The sequence below is a fragment of the Lynx rufus genome, unplaced genomic scaffold (assembly GCF_022079265.1).
Source record: "Lynx rufus isolate CCGP_SWC_20201006 ecotype Redwood Valley unplaced genomic scaffold, mLynRuf1.p SCAF_8, whole genome shotgun sequence".
Taxonomy (NCBI): Eukaryota; Metazoa; Chordata; class Mammalia; order Carnivora; family Felidae; genus Lynx; species Lynx rufus.
In genome coordinates this window covers 553586-569480 of record NW_025814896.1, presented here as the reverse complement: position 1 = coordinate 569480, position 15895 = coordinate 553586, and the positions used below count along the sequence as shown (strand labels likewise).

At 64.1% G+C, this 15895-nt stretch overlaps 3 protein-coding genes across 5 annotated transcripts in view; 2 read left to right on the top strand and 1 right to left on the bottom strand.

The window, feature by feature from the left end:
* The first annotated feature begins 119 nt into the window (after positions 1–119).
* On the top strand, positions 120–2911 carry LIME1 (Lck interacting transmembrane adaptor 1). 3 transcript variants are annotated; one of them, XM_047068487.1, is made up of 6 exons: positions 373–461; positions 1352–1470; positions 1621–1678; positions 1749–1836; positions 1965–2305; positions 2388–2911. In XM_047068487.1, the coding sequence occupies exons 2-6, from the start codon at positions 1373–1375 to the stop codon at positions 2622–2624; spliced, it is 822 nt and encodes a 273-aa protein (XP_046924443.1). In that variant the 5' UTR covers positions 373–461; positions 1352–1372; the 3' UTR covers positions 2625–2911. The 3 variants fall into 3 exon arrangements, with proteins under 3 accessions (XP_046924442.1, XP_046924443.1, XP_046924444.1); XM_047068488.1 differs by lacking the exon at positions 1352–1470 and adding an exon at positions 869–991 and having other exon boundaries at positions 383–461; XM_047068486.1 differs by lacking the exon at positions 1621–1678 and having other exon boundaries at positions 120–461.
* Positions 2912–3713: 802 nt separating this feature from the next.
* SLC2A4RG (SLC2A4 regulator) lies at positions 3714–7609 on the top strand. Its single transcript, XM_047069740.1, is given in 10 exon segments — positions 3714–3820; positions 3822–3860; positions 4184–4344; positions 5271–5380; positions 5811–5989; positions 6062–6162; positions 6258–6522; positions 6607–6669; positions 6671–6699; positions 6786–7609. Coding segments are annotated over 10 exon segments (1131 nt in total). The 5' UTR covers positions 3714–3748; the 3' UTR covers positions 6898–7609.
* Positions 7610–9448: 1839 nt separating this feature from the next.
* ZBTB46 (zinc finger and BTB domain containing 46) overlaps positions 9449–15895 on the bottom strand; it is a 35709-nt gene continuing 29262 nt past the window's right edge. The window contains exons 3-4 of the mRNA XM_047069490.1: positions 14022–14197; positions 9449–11329 (exon numbers count right to left, since the gene is read on the bottom strand). Coding sequence (XP_046925446.1) covers positions 10958–11329; positions 14022–14197 — 548 coding nt within the window. The 3' untranslated portion in view covers positions 9449–10957. The remainder of the gene's footprint in view (positions 11330–14021; positions 14198–15895) is intronic.

Here is a 15895-nt window from a genome sequence, read left to right as displayed (position 1 = left end):
CCAGGAGAAGGTTGCGGCTGGTGAGGGGCCCTTGGGAGGCACCGCTAATGAAGCAGAAGGCTCTGCCGGGTGGGTTGGAAGTCTGAGAGGCGGCGTTCAGCCCAGGGCTTGGTGGCCACGAGACCGCCCAGTTCCCGTGCTGTGCCTGTCACCTCACCAGCGCAGGCCCACCTCCTCGTGGGTGGAGACCACGTGAGTTAGGCTGCCGGGGCAGGTGCTGGCTTGCTGCACACACCCACCAAGTAGCGTCTAGATCCCACACGGGGGCTACGGCAGGAGCGGCGGCGGCAGAGGGTTGAGCGGCTGCGTGTCGAGATGTGGGGAGATGTGGGGAGATGCGCTGGCAGGAAGTGGGGTGGGGAGCTCCGCTGAGGTCTGCACAAGGGCACCTCTGAAGGTGCCCAAGCCACTGGGCCTGCTCCAGCCGGGGCCGAGGAGGAGCTACCGTGCGCAGGGCCTTGGTAAGTGTTCCCGGCCTCTAGCCCGACCGGGACCCCAGACCCCTCGGTGGCCTCCTGGGGGCAGCTGAGGGCTGGGGTCTGGGAGGACTAGGCCCTACCAGATTGGGGCACTGGGGCCAGGTTAGCCAGCCTGGACCCTCTTGCGAGGTGAGCCCACTCCCTGGGTCTGGGCAGACTGGTCCCCATCTCCAGAGACCCCCCCCACCCCCTGTCTCTGTGCTACGAAGGGTTGTGCTGACTGCGGGATAGACCTGCACCCCAGCAGCTCTAGGATCCCAGGAAGCAGACAGATCCGATGACCGGGACGGTCGGAAGGGAGAGAGAGGGCCAAGGGAGAAATGGGGTGGGGGTGGTCAGGGGCCAAAGCAACTTCCCCCTGCCTGCTGACCCCTCCCCTGCCTTTCCAGCCTTTCAGGGGGCCAAGCTCTGCGGTAGATGGCTAGGGGGGCATCACCTGCGTCTGTGGCCGGTGCCTTGGAGGGCCAAAGGCGTGACCTCAGGGCCTCCCCGGGTCCCAGGCTTAGACGACGGTGAGCAGAGCAGGCCCTTGGCTTGGTCGCAGCTCCCCTGCCCCTCCTCACTGGCCATGTTCAGCTACCACTTGGGTCATCCACACCGACTTAGGTACTCGTGAGGCCGAGCAGAGCACACCTCCTCGCATGTCACCAGGGCCCCCCAGCCAGAGTTAGGAAGGTGGCTGCTGGGGCTTCGTCCTCCATGCTTCTGCAGGAAGGAGGGGCTGTGGAGTCTTGGGGTTTCCTGTGTGCTGAGTCAGAGCACCCAAGGGGGAGGGGACTGCCCAGCAGCTTGAGGTGCAAAAGTAGGTAGGGCTCCCAGGTATGTGCCCGGTCCGTCAGTCAGCCCCCAGCATCCCTGTCTTCTTGCCCCAGGCCTAGCTGTGGCTTCACAGGATGGGGCCACAGGTGCCCTCGGCCCCTCCTGTCCTCTGGGTCCTAGGGTGCCTTGCCTTGTTCCTCTGGCTGTGGACACTGTGCACAGCCTGCCACAGGTATGTTCATCCCTGGCCCGGGCTTGGTGTGGGGTAGGGCTCCAGGCGGGTCTGGCTCTGCACGAGCCTCCCTACTAGACCCTGGGCCAGAGGCTGGCACCTCAGTCCCCCGTCTCTGCCTCCCTGGCCTGATGAGCCCCTTGCCCCTAGGAAGCGGGTGCAGAGGTCGCGGGCCGGGCCCCAGGGCTGTGTGATGCCAGTGGAAGTGGTGAGTGCCGGGTTGTCCCCGGGGCCAGGGTGGGGCCAACACAGGACCCACCGGCCTTCCTTGTCCCCAGTCACTGCTGAGACAACACCGCCTCTGCTCCCTCAGCAAGTCGGACACCAGACTGCATGAGCTGCACCGGGGCCCAAAAAGCTGCAGGGGTGAGCCAAGCCGGGAGAGGCGGACAGGGCTGCGGGGGGGGGGGTGGGGCTTGCATCCTTAGGCTGCTCCCAGGCTACCCAAACAGCTCCCCATCCCCAAGTGACCTCAGTCTTGACCCCAACCCTAGCCCCTCGACCTGCCAGCGTGGATATCCTGCACCCGCGATGGCTGGAAGTGCCCAGAGGCACCAGCAGACCTCTGACAGCCTTCTCACACCGAGAACTGCCCCGGGCGACGCCTGCTGCCACCTTGCCCTCCATCTGCCCCGAGGCCACCTATTCCAATGTGGGGCTGGCTGCCCGCCCTGTGTTGTGGGCAGGGGCACGGCTGACCAGCAGCCATGCCAGGCCCGGGCCTGAGGCCGGACCCGGGGTGGCTGAGTATGCCTGTATCCAGAAGCTCGAGGGAACAGATCAAGGCCCCCAAAGCCTCAGGCAGTGGAAGGCCGAGGTGACCCCAGCTGTTCAGGTAAAGTAGAGTGGACGGGGTAGGGTGGGTGGGGAGTGCTTGGTGATGTTGACCCTTCCCTGAGTGGGCTTCCTCTCTCCAGGTGGACATCCTGTACTCCAGGGTTAAGAAGCCTAAAAAGAGGGACCTAGGACCTGCCACAGATCAGCTGGACCCCAAGGGCAGAGGAGAAATTCCGGCTCTGGGAAGTGACCAGGCCTACGAGACCCTCCCACTCAGGGGCCTAGGCATGGATGATGGCCTCCCAGACAATGTGTACGAGACTATCCAGGAGATGGGGGCCCCTGAGCACCCGGAGCCCTCTGGCTGTAGCTATTAGCATAAGAAAAGAGGACAGAGGCAGGGCATGGGGGCTCCCTGCTTCCCCAGTTTCACCCCAGAGAGGGGCATCCAACCCCCATCTGCCTTGAACAACCAAGTATAGACGGTCCTCCTTCCAAAGTAGTGCCCAACGCCTATTCCCTGCCCCCCCCCCACAGCTGGCAGCGCAAAGTCCAGATCCCAAGGCTTCTAGCCTGTGAGGTCCCTGGGGGTCCTGGCCCCCATGGCCTCTTGGCCTTTCGCAAGATCTTAATAAATACCCAGCACAGGAAGGATGAATACAGCCGTTCCTCGCAGTCTGCTCTTCTTGAAGACCCGGGAAGGTTGTCGGGGATTGTCTAGAAGGACCCTCCTGCCTGGGGTGCCTGGGCACTGTCACCTGAAGCTGTGCTTGGCTGGTCAGTTTCAGAAGACGGTGTGGTGAAGGGAGGCAAACCCCAGGAGTGGCGGTCCCCAAGCTCATTTGGTCTCAGCGGGGGTTGCAGCCGGCCCTCAAGCTGGCCGCCCCAGGGTGGGACTTGGACCCTGAACACTAGAGAGGGCCTCGCCACGCAGCCCCTGGTGTTACATAAGGTGTGGGGGTAGGTGGGCAGTCGTGCGTTAAAGAATAACCTGGTCCCGGGAAGCCCGCCAAGGAGACGCGGCCCCTTCCCCGGATCTGGCAACTCCGCGCGCGGGCACACCCGCGAGTAAGCCGGCCCTCCCCGGCGGCGGGGTCCCGCTGGCACCGGGAGCTCCGCAGGGGCGAGGGGCCGGCGGGGGTCTCGAGGTGCCGCGCGAGCCGGGCCCTTTCCCCAGGCCGCGCGGGAGCGGCCGGCTCGGGGGCCGGGCCTCGGAGCACAAGCCAATGGGAGCGCGGCTGGCCCCGGCCGCCGGCCGCCTCGGAATGTTGATACAGCGCGAGAGCCAATGGGCGTGCGCCGGGGGCGGGGCCGCGGGGCGGGGCGCGCGAGCCGCGCGAAGGGGGCGTGGCCGGCCGGCAGCCTCCCGGCCGCGCGGCGCGGGCGGCGGCCGATTGAGGGCGGGGGTCGGCGGCCCGGCCAGCCCGGCCCGGCCCGGCCCGGGGCCGTGTCCTGAGCGTCCGCCCTCGCCGCTGCAGCCTCGGCACCCGGCCGGCCGGCCATGGAGGCCGAGCGCTCTCCGGTGCCCGTTCCGGGTTGCGGGCGCCCCCCGCCCCGTGCCGCCGGCCGGGACCCCCGCGGCCTCGCCCATGTCGGTGCCCGCGCCGCCGCAGGTACCGGGCGCCGGAGGGCGGGGCGCCGACAAAACTCCCTCGCTGCAAAGATGGCGTCGGGGCCGCACAAACTTTGGGCCCCCGGGGGCGGGGCGGCGGGGGCGGACGCGTAGGTCCTCGCGTGTCCGCGGGCCTGGCAGTGCGGGGCTGCCCGGGAGCTCTTCCCGCCGCGCCGGGCCGGGGGCGGGGCCGGGGGCGGGGCCGCGCTGTTCCCACCGGCCGCGGCCGGTTTGGGGGGCGGGTGCGGAGCGGATCCGGGGTGGGGGCTGGGAAACACCGCCCCGCGCGAGCCACCGCCCCCGCTGAGCCTGCCCCTTCCGCAGGGCCCTGCCGTGGGCGGCGGCTTTGCGGGCTTGGAGTTCGCGCTGCCTCAGGAGCCAGAGCCGCGGGCGGCGGACCTGGGGGTCCCGGGGACGTGGGCGGGGGCGGGAGGAGCGGCGGGGCCCCCGACGCCGTCGGCGCACATCCCGGTGCCAGCGCAGAGGTGAGCCAGGGTCCCGCGCGCCAGGCCGAGGTGGGCGTGCGCACACGTGCGCTGGCGTGTGCAGGGGTGGTGGGTGGGGCGCGGGCACGTGCCTTTTTGAACCCCCCCTCCCCCCTGCGGTGGGGCTCTTGGTGGAGGACAGGTCTGGGCCCAGATCTGCACTTTGTGTCCCCCTCCCTAGCTCTCCAGCCCTGGAGGAGTTGAGCACAAGTTAGCAATATACAGCGCTCCTTGTGCCCCCCAAGCTCTGGGGCCAGAGCGCAGGGCTGGGAGGGGGCCCCTGTCAATCTGTGCAGTAGAGGCTGCCAGGCTGGCGTGAGGCTGACGGTGCAGGAATCCCAGGGCTTCTGACTGCCGGCTCCTACCCTGCCTGAAACCCTCCTGGGTGCCCCACACCCGGGGCTGGCTTCTCAGGTAGAGGCGGGCTCTGGCCTGGCCTGTTGGGGCCTGGGGACTCTCTGCTTGCGCTTGGAGCCCAGTCTGCCCTAGCTGCTGCCGACTGCCGGCTGCTCCCTCCCCTCCAGGCCTGGCATGGGCCCGCAGCTGCTGTTGCACAACGCTGGTTAATGTGTGATTTGGGGGAGGAGGGCTGGGTTTGGCCTGGCCTGGTTGAGGGGAGGCGGCGCTCAGACCCCTGTCCAGCTCCAGGCCCTGAAGAAGTCACTGTGGAACAAAGCCCAGGCTGCAGAGAACTCAGACTTTGGGGAGACCCCAGCCCAGGCCATGTTCCCAGAGGTTCCTGGAGATCTGGGGCTCTGTAACCTGAGCTGGGGGGTGGAGATGGGCCTCCGGCCCAGTGCCCGGAGGGAGGGAGCGGGCGCCTGATCGCGCGCTTGTGCACGCACACGTGTGCGTGCACGCACGCGTGCGCAGGGCCAGGAGAGATGCCTGAAGTATTTGCTGGATGCCACCCGCGTCTCTTCCAGAGACCCCCCAGGAAAATCCCGGCTGGACGAGGTCATGGCTGCGGCAGCCCTCACCAGTCTGTCCACCAGCACCCTCCTTCTGGGGGCCCCAGCTGCAGCCTGTAGCCCAGGTGAGACTTGGACACCCGGCCTGGGTAGGGAGGCAGGACCACTGTCTTTCCAGGACGCCGTAGTTGCCTCCCCCTTGGGGCGAGCAGTTGCCCTTTGCCTGGAAGACCACTTTGTGAATAGATCTCTCCAGGCCTGAAATAGACCTCAGGATCCCCAGTGCCTCTCACTGAGGCCAAAGCCAGTGTCACAGGTGGGCGGGCCTCTCTGATCCGTTTCCACCTGGCGGGCTGGGCATCCCCGCACAGGATGTCTCTGCTTATCCTTCCCTGTGCTGCGCCAGCTTCTCCTGGCCACCGCCTTCCCACCAAGCTCACCAGTGAACAGGCGAACAGGTGGAGGCCCAGAGTTAAGGGCCCTGCGGCGGCGGGTTCTGTGGAGCAGGCTGAGCCCGCTAAAAGCCCTAACACGGGTGCTGGTGTGTCCCCACAGAGCCTGGCTTGGAGCCCTGGAAGGAGGCCCTGGTGCGGCCACTGGGCAGCTGCAGCAGCAGCGGAGACTGGGGCTGGGACCTGGCCAGTGACCGGTCCTCTCCGTCTATCCCTTCACCCCCACTGCCCTCCGAGGCAGCCCATTTCCTATTTGGGGAACCTGCCCCAAAGAAGAGAAAGGTGAGCCTGAGGCAGCCCTCAGGGCAGGGTGGACGTGGTGGCCACGCCTGACCACCAGCCCCTGTCGCCCAGAGCTCCGTGCGGGTCCTGTTCCAGTGTCTGTGGAAGCGGTGTGGGAAAGTGCTGAGCACGGCCTCCGGGATGCAGAGACACATCCGCCTGGTGCACCTGGGGTGCGATGGGGCTGGCCGGTGGGGGCGGGGCAGCCCCCAGTAGCAAAGTGCTTCAGCTTCCCACCCCCCCCACCCCCCGGCCGTGTCCCCAGCAGGCGGCAGGCAGAGCCTGAGCAGAGCGACGGGGAGGAGGACTTCTACTACACAGAGTTGGACGTTGGCATGGATGTGCTGACAGACGGGCTGTCCAGCCTGTCTCCAGCGTCCCCCGCGGCCTCCGTGCCCCCCGCCTCCCCCCGCCTGGAGCTGCCAGAGCCTCGGACCCTGTCCAGCCTGCTGCACCCGCTGGCCCTGCCCCCAGTTCCGGTGCTGAGCCCCGTGGCACCCCGCGAGGCGCGCCGAGGTGACGACGCCTACCAGGTGGGTGAGGCCACAGGCAGCAGCTCGGGGTGAGCCTCGGGGTGCTCGGGACGGGGGAGAGGACACGCCTGTGTCTCCTCTCAGGGCTGCCTGGCCCCCACCCGCCCGGAGCCACAGCCGACCACCGTCAGGACCTGTGTGCCGACCCCCGCCCTCCAGACTCGGCGCCGGCCCAAGGTGCGTGCGTGTGGAGGGGCCAGGGCAGGCCTTGGGCGGAGGCTCCCAGCCCCGCATCAGCCCCCGTCTCCTCTGCGTCCCCCCAGGAAGCCCCGAGGTGATGCCAAGAAGTGCCGGAAGGTGTATGGCATGGATCACAGGCACCTGTGGTGCACAGCCTGCCGCTGGAAGAAGGCGTGCCAGCGCTTCCTGGACTGAGCCCCCCACCCCGCCCCCCCGCCCCCATGCCAGCGCTCCCTGGACTGAGCCCCCCGTCCCGCCCCCTGCCCCCCACCCCCATGCCAGCGCTCCCTGGACTGAGCCCCCCCATGGCCCCTGCAACCCCCCACCTCTCTGTGCCCGCGCTCCCTGGGCTGAGGCCCTCCCCGCCCCCACCCCCACCCGCACTTCCTGGACTGAGCCCCCCACCCACCCCCGTGCCCCACACCGTGCTGCTGCCTGCTCTCCAGGACTTTTTAAAGGAAAAAATAAGCTACCCCCCGACTCCCCAGCCTGGGGCTTCTCCCAGCTGCAGGGTCTACTTTTTAACAGTGGGGGAAGTTGGTGACCCTGGACCCCCAGAGGTTGGGGGGGAGGGGTTCTTGCCACTCAAAGTGCCTCTGAAGAAACCAGCCTTTTGCACTAAAGCCAACCTCACGGCCGTCCCCCTGGCCCGGGGTCCCTGGGGGTGGCTGCCCTCCCTGCCCGTCAGCCCGTGGACTTGTCAGGGCGCTGAGGCCGAACTTCAGGGCCGTGTGGGGGGGCCAGTCTGTGATGCGCCCTGAGGGGGGGGGCCTCCTGCCTGCACTTAACCTGATGGTTCCAGGGCCCGGGGGCTGACCTTTGTCTCCTGTTTGTGAAGCTCAGGTGTCTCGAGTCTGGGCCATACCAGGCGAGGAGAAAAATTAAAGATTTGGGGTTTTTCCAGAAACTGTGTCTGCCTCCTGGGGGAAGGATGCGGAACCGGGACCCTGCCACAGGCAGGGGTGGGGGGCCAGCCGTAGACCACCAAGGGCTGGGGGGCAGGGGCAGTCACTCTGGCCACCTCCACCCAGGCTGAGGCCAGAGGAGGGGACACCGTGAAACACTCATGAGGCGTCTGCTTGAGCAGCAATTTCCCAGTTTATTGAAAGTGGAAGCTTTGCAAGAATGTCTACGCTAACCCCGTCACAGAAAGGAACCCACAGGCGGGCCCGGAGCTCGCCGAGGCGGACAAGAATCGCAAGACCGCTAGAGAGGGTGCGCTGTCCGCCTGCCCTGTGGCCGCAGACGGTAGCAGCGGGACCCGTTACCAAAGTCTCTTCCCCCCCGAGTATGAAACACGTCTCCGATACAAACACAGGTTTATGATTAATATAGAGTTGATAGAATATAGATCATCCCCAAGGGGGAAAAAAAACCACAACAGTTTTTCAAACACTGCCCTTTTTTGTCTGTTTTGTTTTTGTTGACAGGTTGGAAGCATGTTGAAAAAATAAATATTTAAGAAAAGCACACACAGCACCCTCACTACAAGTAGTTCTGAAAGGGCCACGTACAAAACACAATATAGAAGCTAAAAAAAAACAACCGTGAAGTATGGCTTTCTTAAGCGTCGCACACGTCACAGGATGAGCGAAAATAAGATTATCTTTCATAATATTGCAAAAAGTTCCAGTTTTTGCATTTTCTCGGAGTTTTCTTTTTTAAAAAGGAAGATGTGCAAAGTTGGAAGCAGCAGCTGTGTCTCTCGAGTCGAGGTCCCTACTGAGTCCCGGCAGCGTTCTGACTGCTCCCCACGACCCAGAGTCCAAATGTACAACCTGGTCAGGATCCAGAGCTTGATACAAAAGTCATACGGGTTCCCTGCCCACCCCCACCCCAAAGAACTCCCCGCTCAACGGACTGCATTTTCCACTTTGGTGTTGCAAACACCAAAATACACACAAGACACAAACAGAAAAGTACAAAACGTGAAATGTAATCTACACATTTTTTCCTCTTCATAAAAAAATATTTATTAGTTTAAACATCGATTTAAAAAAAAATCAGTCACGTAAAAAAACCCTTCATTACACGTCTCTTCCCTCCACGCCTCCTGAGAGGTGACGGGTTCATCCCCGACGGCGGACAACCGCGTAGAGCTGAGGTTGCCACGCAGCAAACGCCTGGGGAGCTCGGGCAGAGCGGGGCCCTCGGTCGTCCGGTACAGTATTGGTTTTAGGGAAGAAGATGCCCCGTGGCACTGACAGCGAGCCCCCCCCAAAAGGCCAGCGAGGGCGGTCCAGAGCAGGGAGCGAGCGGGTCAGAAAGAGCGAGGTGTCCTGAGTGCGGAGGCACAGGTGGCCCGGGGTGTGGGCAGGACGGCCCGAGCGGGAAGGGGGGGTGGGGGCCGGTAAGAAACCCAGAGACGCTGTTGGTAGCAAAGGTCTGGTTCCCAAATACATTTGTAAGAAAATCAGTCTGTGTAGAAAAGGGGTCATAAAGTCGGGGAGGTACGCGGTTGGTTCTGAGGGCTCCGTGAGGGCTGCAGCCCGGGCCGCGGCGGTGAGAGGCAGGAAGGGAAGTGTGTCCCAGAGCCCCTGCGCTGGCCTTGCCCACCGTGGGCGGACGGGCAAGCAGGGCAGCCAGAGGGGGCTCGGTCACCGCGCGGTCACCACGCGGGACAGGAGTGCAGGAGGCCGGATGACAGCTCTGTGCAGGCCCTCTGACTGATGGATACTCGGCTGACTGTACTTAAGACAAACGCAGAAGTTGTGACCCCCCCTCCCCCCGCAGGGCTTCCGGCCAGCCCTGGTCCCCAGCACCCCCGACGGCAGCCTGGGCCCAACGTGCTCCCGGCCACCGTCGGAACCGAAGTTAGGGTCTTGTGGTATTTTCCTTTTCCACCTAGAAAGAACATATGCGACACAACGAAAAACCTGGTAAAAGCTCAGAGTCTGTGGAAAAGAGAAAATAAAACCACCGTCTGCAACGGGGGCTCCAGCTGAGCGCCCGGGGGAGTCTTTGCGTGGCCTGAGTCTTGCCCAAGCCCGAGCCACGTGGGTGCGAGACGGAATGTCTTAGTGGTGCAGTGTCGTCAGGAACAGCTTTAACGAGGGAGGAGACAGACCAGTGTGCGTCCTGCGGCCCGGGGGGGGCTCCTCACAGCCGGGCCTGGCTTCCCACCCGGAAAATTAATAAAGAGGCGGGAGCCCATCTAAAGAGACGACGAGAGGACGAGAAAGACAACTCTGTTTCGTCAGGTGAGAAAAGAATGCCAAACCAAGTACTTTTACGTAACTACCTCAGGACGGCTCTGACTACTTGAAAAGTTTGGTTACCCACGCGGGGACGTGCGAGCAGCACACGGCAGCCAGGAACACCGCCTCCAGTGTTAGCAGCAACAAGGCAAGGGCACTCAGGAGGGTCAGGAGGACTGGCCCAGGCAGGGAGGACGGCGGAGCCCAGGGGATGAGGCCGCCCCCGGGCTCCCCAAGGAAGTGCACGCAGAACAAAGAGCCCAGGCCCCCCAAAAGGACCCAAGTGGCCAGGCGCGGGGAGCGCTGAGCCCTGCACCAGAGGAGCGTGGCACGTCGGTGGCCCATCGGTCCCCACCTGGCTGCCTCTGCCGGAAGATAGCACCTGGGGGTCCCCGGCCCCAGTGGGGGGCTTCTGCAGCTGTTTTATGTTAAGCACCAAAGCCCAGAGGCGGGAGGGCCACGGGCTCTCTGTACACCCGACCCGGGCTCCGCCGGCGGCCGCAACAGCGGCCAGAGACTGCGGCGGTGGCCGCAGGCAGTGACCGGGCTGCTGAGAAGAGGGGAGCAGAGCAGGGGGCAGGGGGAGACTCCACGCTGGACATCGGGCGTGTGCAAAACCTCCCTCAACGTCTCCTGGGCCTGTGGCCTCGGGGACCACGCTCACAACCGGGACCAGTGCTGACCTCGACCTGGCCATCGGGCTACGGTGTATCCCGAGGCCAGACTGGCCACACGGGCTCCCTCGACGCCCTATCTACATGTACCTGCTGGGGATCCTCTATTTGTCCCCACAGACATGTCGGACTGTGTGCTCTCCTGGGCTCAACCCCACCCCGTGTCCCCCAACATGCTGTTCGGTTCCAGAGCCCTTACTTCCTGGGGTCATGCCTGCCTGTGAGCCTCAGGGTGGTGTGTGTGTGTGTGTCTGGGGGGCGGGAACAGACTAATGGGGGAGGAAGGGGGTCAGCATGGCCTGGCCGCAGGCAGGACACACACACACACACACACACACACACGCGCACAGGAGAGGGTGGTGCCGCGCCACCCCGGCCCGGCGCCTAGGAGATCCAGAAGTCCTTGTCCGGTGCCCCTGGGGGGCTGCCAGGACCCCGCGGAGAGTCCTCGTCCCCCTTCTCGGCCGCCAGCAGCGCGTCCTCGTGGGCCAGGCCCACCTCGTCCTCGTCCTCACACAGCTCCTCCTCGCCCTCCCCCCGCGGGTCGTCGGGATCTTCCAGGTAGGGCCCGTCGCCAGGGAACAGCTCGGGGGAGCCCTCAGTGCCACCGCCGTCCAGGGGACCGGCCACACCGCGGCCTGCGCAGTCGGCACAGACACCGTGGCGCCGGGAGCCGTGCTTGATGCCCACGCTGGCGGCTGACATGAACACCCGACTGCACAACTTGCACACGTACTTCTTGTCCTTGCTGTGGACCTGTGGAGGGACGGGCGGTCAGTGCGGGGGGTGGGGCAGGGGCAGGGGAGATGGGCGGTCAGTGCGGGAGGGCGGAGAATGCAATTTTAATTCTTCATATTTTTCTGAATTCTCCGGTGTTCTAGAGCAATCGAGTAAATACTGTTACTGCAATAAATACACCACCAGTGGCATGACGGTGGAAGAGGGTTTGCCAAGCTGTGTCCTTCCTTCGCACTTGGAGCGCCCCCTGACTGATGGGTCACTGTCCTGGGGGCTGCACCCTCTGAAGGGACCCCTTCACGAGTCCCGGGCTAAGGGCCCCTCCACCCCCCAACTCAGTGGCACCACAGACTGACATGAACAGGCCACCTTCCCCGTCAAACCCGTCCACAAATCCCAACCATGAAGACCACTGTGTCCCCAGGCACGGGCAAAGCTGGGCCCACACGTTCTGATTCTAGAAATGGAGCATGAAACGACTTGGTCCCCAGGGCCCTCCTGCACCTTCTCTGTTGTGTCTTAAACCCAGGCTTCCTCAACACTCTCACAACAGAAACTGTGTTCTGAGAGCAGGCTGGGCAGTGCCCACTGAGGCCCCTCAAAACCTGGGGCTCCCACGCGGGGAACTGAGGGCTGTGCCAGGACACCCAGGAGCGACAAAGGCGTCTCAGGGAGCCACTCGGCCAGCACCAGATGGCCCGGCACCTGTCCTAACAAACAAACGGAAGCAAGGGAAAGAGAGAGGATGCGGGCACCATGGCAACCCGTGGCTCCCGGCTGGTGGCAAGCAGCTCCTGAGACCTCACCGTCCAGACCACCCCTGGCCAGCCTGCCGCCGGCCCCTCTGTCTGCTGAGCGGGCACCGGCGTCTGCACAGAAGGGCCGCTGCGGGACAAGGTGGCATAGGGCGCCCCTACTGCCACCTGCTGTCAGCAGGGGTTCAGCCTCCTTGGGGTCGGGGGCCCCCGGCAAATTAAAGGGGAAGATACAGATTCTCTTCTCAGAAAAAAGCAAGCCCAAAACATTGGTAGGTACGTTTTCAGGGATTTATGGCCCTCCCTGAAGCCCAAACACAAACCCAGGACGGAAACCTGGCCCATCCAAGGTAGCAGCCACACTGAGCCTCAAATGGGATTGATGCTTCCTAAAGCAATGACATGGTTTTGCTAAAGAAAAGACGGAGCAACCTGGTAGCGACAACCCTCCAGCACTTCCGCGTGACGAGACACTACTCATCTCTTGACCAGGAGCAGCGTGGGCAGCCCTAAGTTGCTGTACACGGTCTGCTAACATGACCCCTGTGCTCTCAGGGTGGACCCTGGGAGATGAGCGAAACGAGACACAGGGAAGTTCCGGGGCCCGTGCCGTCCAGCCAGCCTGCGGCTGCTGGCCCCGCAGACCTGCCCCCGGGTCCAGGACTGCCACTTTCCCGCTCTGCTCGACCCCATCTAGGGAGACACTGCAGGATGGGGTCATGGGCGACCCTCAGTCAGATGGGCCGGGTGCATCCACTCTCAGGACTGTCTCCCCTCCCGCTTTGCCGCCTGACCTCACGGGAGCTTCTCCAGGGTGTCCTCACCCCCTAATAAGTGCCCCCCACTGGGCTGGGAAGGATGCCCCTTGAAGGGGGCCAAATGGAGGATCCAAGGAGAGTAAATCTGGACGTGACCCCAAAGTGAGCCAGAGCCCCCCACTCACCCCACGGATGGACGTGCACAGCAAAAGACCCCGCTCATCCGTATGGCTCACCCCGCCAGCAGCCAGGCCTGAGACTCTCACCTTGCCACCTGCTGCCCTTGTGCTAGGGCACACCCAGGTCACCCTCACCACTGCCAACACAGTCCCCCCACACCTCCTGGGGGGGGGTCTGCTCCTGATGTCATCAGATCAGCATGCCGTAGGGCTCCAGCCAAGTCTGTGCACCTCGCAGGTGACTCTCAACACCTCCGAGACTCCCAAACTCGTGACGTCGCCCCAGCGCCCTCTCCCCGCGCCCCCATGGCACACGCTGGGGGCTCTGGGCACCTGACAACCCAGGGTGGCCTGGATCTACAGTCTCACGATCTAATGGCTGCAAGCTCCAGGTGGCCCCACCCTCAGCCCTGAACTCCACCGTGTCCGAGGAAGACTGGACACTGCGGGGAACCTTGTGGTCCACCCGCCCCCACGGTTCATCACCCACAAGAGTCCCTTGCCCTGTGTCTTTTGGCGAATCTGCCTCCCTGTTTCAAGATGACCTTCTCCTCTATCACTTCCTGCCAAGCAAATCCATCCATTTGGCATCTGCTCCCTGGCAACTGCCAGCTAAGGGTGCGCACAAGACAGGTAACCAAACGTCTTACAAGGCCACGGGGGGAGCAGAGGCTGGGTCTCACCACCACTCGGAGCCCAGGCACAGAGGAAGGGACCTCACGGTGGGACCCACGGGGCCAGGGGAGGTCCTGGCAGGGGGAGGAAGCACTTGCCAAGGCCAGGCTGAGGGCTGGGGCTGGGGGTGATGTGGCCCCTGCCCTCAGCACCCCGACCCTGGGTGGGGTTCAAGGTGGTGCCCCCATCACTTGGGCACCCCACATCACCTTCCCGCACACCTCAGCCCCCCACAGTGTGCCCTGGCCAAACCCTTGCGGAACCAGGACCCCGCCCAGAACCCGGCCCCGCCCCCCCCCAGATCCCGCCCCGGACCCCGCCCAGGACCCGCGCGCGCACTCACCAGCGTGTGCCGCTTCATGTGCTCACGCCGGGTGAACTTCTTGCCGCAGATCTCGCAGGGGTAGGGCCGCTCGCCCGTGTGGGAGCGCATGTGCCGCTTGAGGATGCACTGGTGCATGGCCGAGAAGCTGCAGTACGGGCACTTGAACTTCTTCCTGATCACCGTGAACTCGTTGACTGAAAGACAGCAGACCAGCCGGTCAGCGTGCAGCCCACCGGCCCCAGCAAGGCCCCGGCCCCTGCAGACTGCCCCCAAGCACGCCCGGCGCCCGGCCCCTGCCAAGGGCTCTTCCAGGAGGTCTGGTGTCAGAGGTGCTGGGAGGGCCGGGGCCAAAGGTCAGAGGCCACTGCTTCCGCTCTTTTAAGAAAGAGACCTTCTCAGACACAGCCAGTATCTTACCCATCAGCATCCGGTACCCCGTGGTGTCCACATGCAGAATCGTAACAAAGACACAGGTATAAAGACAGGAAGCCAGAGGACGGCCCCCAGCCCGCAGTGCTGCTCACGGCCACAGGCGGACGGTGCCCAGCAGGCAGTCGGGCAGAGCCGCCCTGTCCAAACATCTGCAGGCCGGTGGCATTGCATTTTGTGCCCGGAGGAAAGGAGCCTGCCTGAGCGGCTAGTGGACAGAACCCAGGGAGATGCCTGGGCCAGCCCCAAATGTGCCACAGCGGCCGGGGGGGGGGGGTGCTCCTCCCGCCCACCCTTATTTCCACACTTCAGAGAGTGACGCCATGGGCCCCACAGGGGTCACCCCTGTGGCCAGCTTGAGCACATGGCTGGGGCCACACTCCACGCCAGGATGTGGCCACACCCTCAGAATCATCTCGTTCCACATTCCAGGTGGCCTCTTGGTCAAGAGGGTCAAGGGGGTTGGGGTCCCTGGTCCCACAGTGGGGTCCTCGGTGTGCAGGGCTCCACTGGGCACTGGGCAGCTTATCCTGAGTGGTGCCCTTGGCGACGGGGACCCACAGACATCACAGTGACCCCGTCTGGAACACACGTTAACCTAAAGACGTCCTGAAGACAGATCTCACTGGGATTGCTGGGAGCAGCTAGATCTTGGGATCTCATTTCCTGCTGTGACAGGTGGACACCTGTCTGGATGCAGCTTCCTGGGCCCTCGCACCGCCTTACACTCTGGAGGGCACTTGCCCGACTGCGCACCAGCACCAGCACCCAGAAGACAGGCCAGGGTAACAACGGTCAAGACCAAAGGTGGGCTGCTGGAATGAACCCCAGCAGGGGTGTGGACCCCGTCAGCCGGCAGTCTTCCTCCACATCCTCAGACCCCTGCCAAATGGCCAGGTGTGGCAGGTGCTGACCCCACTCACAGCTGCCCCCGGAGGTGCCCAGGAGGCAGAGAAGAAGACCAGCACCCCAGAGTAACGTAGCCCAAGACAGCGGGACCCAGGAAAGCTAAGGCGACTCAGACCCCGGGCCCCTCCTGCGGGAGGGGACCAGCCAGCCTGCCGGAAGCGTGGGCCACCCACCAGGCCGCCCAGAGGCAGGGACCCTCGCTGCCATCTCCGTGAGCCCTGCCCCGTGGCCCCAACTCCATCTGCTGTTCACACCTCAGCCCCGGGCGTGTCGCCATGGAAATGACGCTGGCTGAGCTGTGCAGGGCAGAAACCGCGGACTCACCGGCCCCTGGACTGGCCTGCTTCGAGCTGGGCCTCACTCCCACACCTCTGTTCCTAGGATATGACCACTTGGGTGTGGGGGAACGCTGCTTCTGTCTCTGCTCTTTTTTTTTTTTTTTTTAATTTTTTTTTTTCAACGTTTATTTATTTTTGGGACAGAGAGAGACAGAGCATGAACGGGGGAGGGGCAGAGAGAGAGGGAGACACAGAATCGGAAGCAGGCTCCAGGCT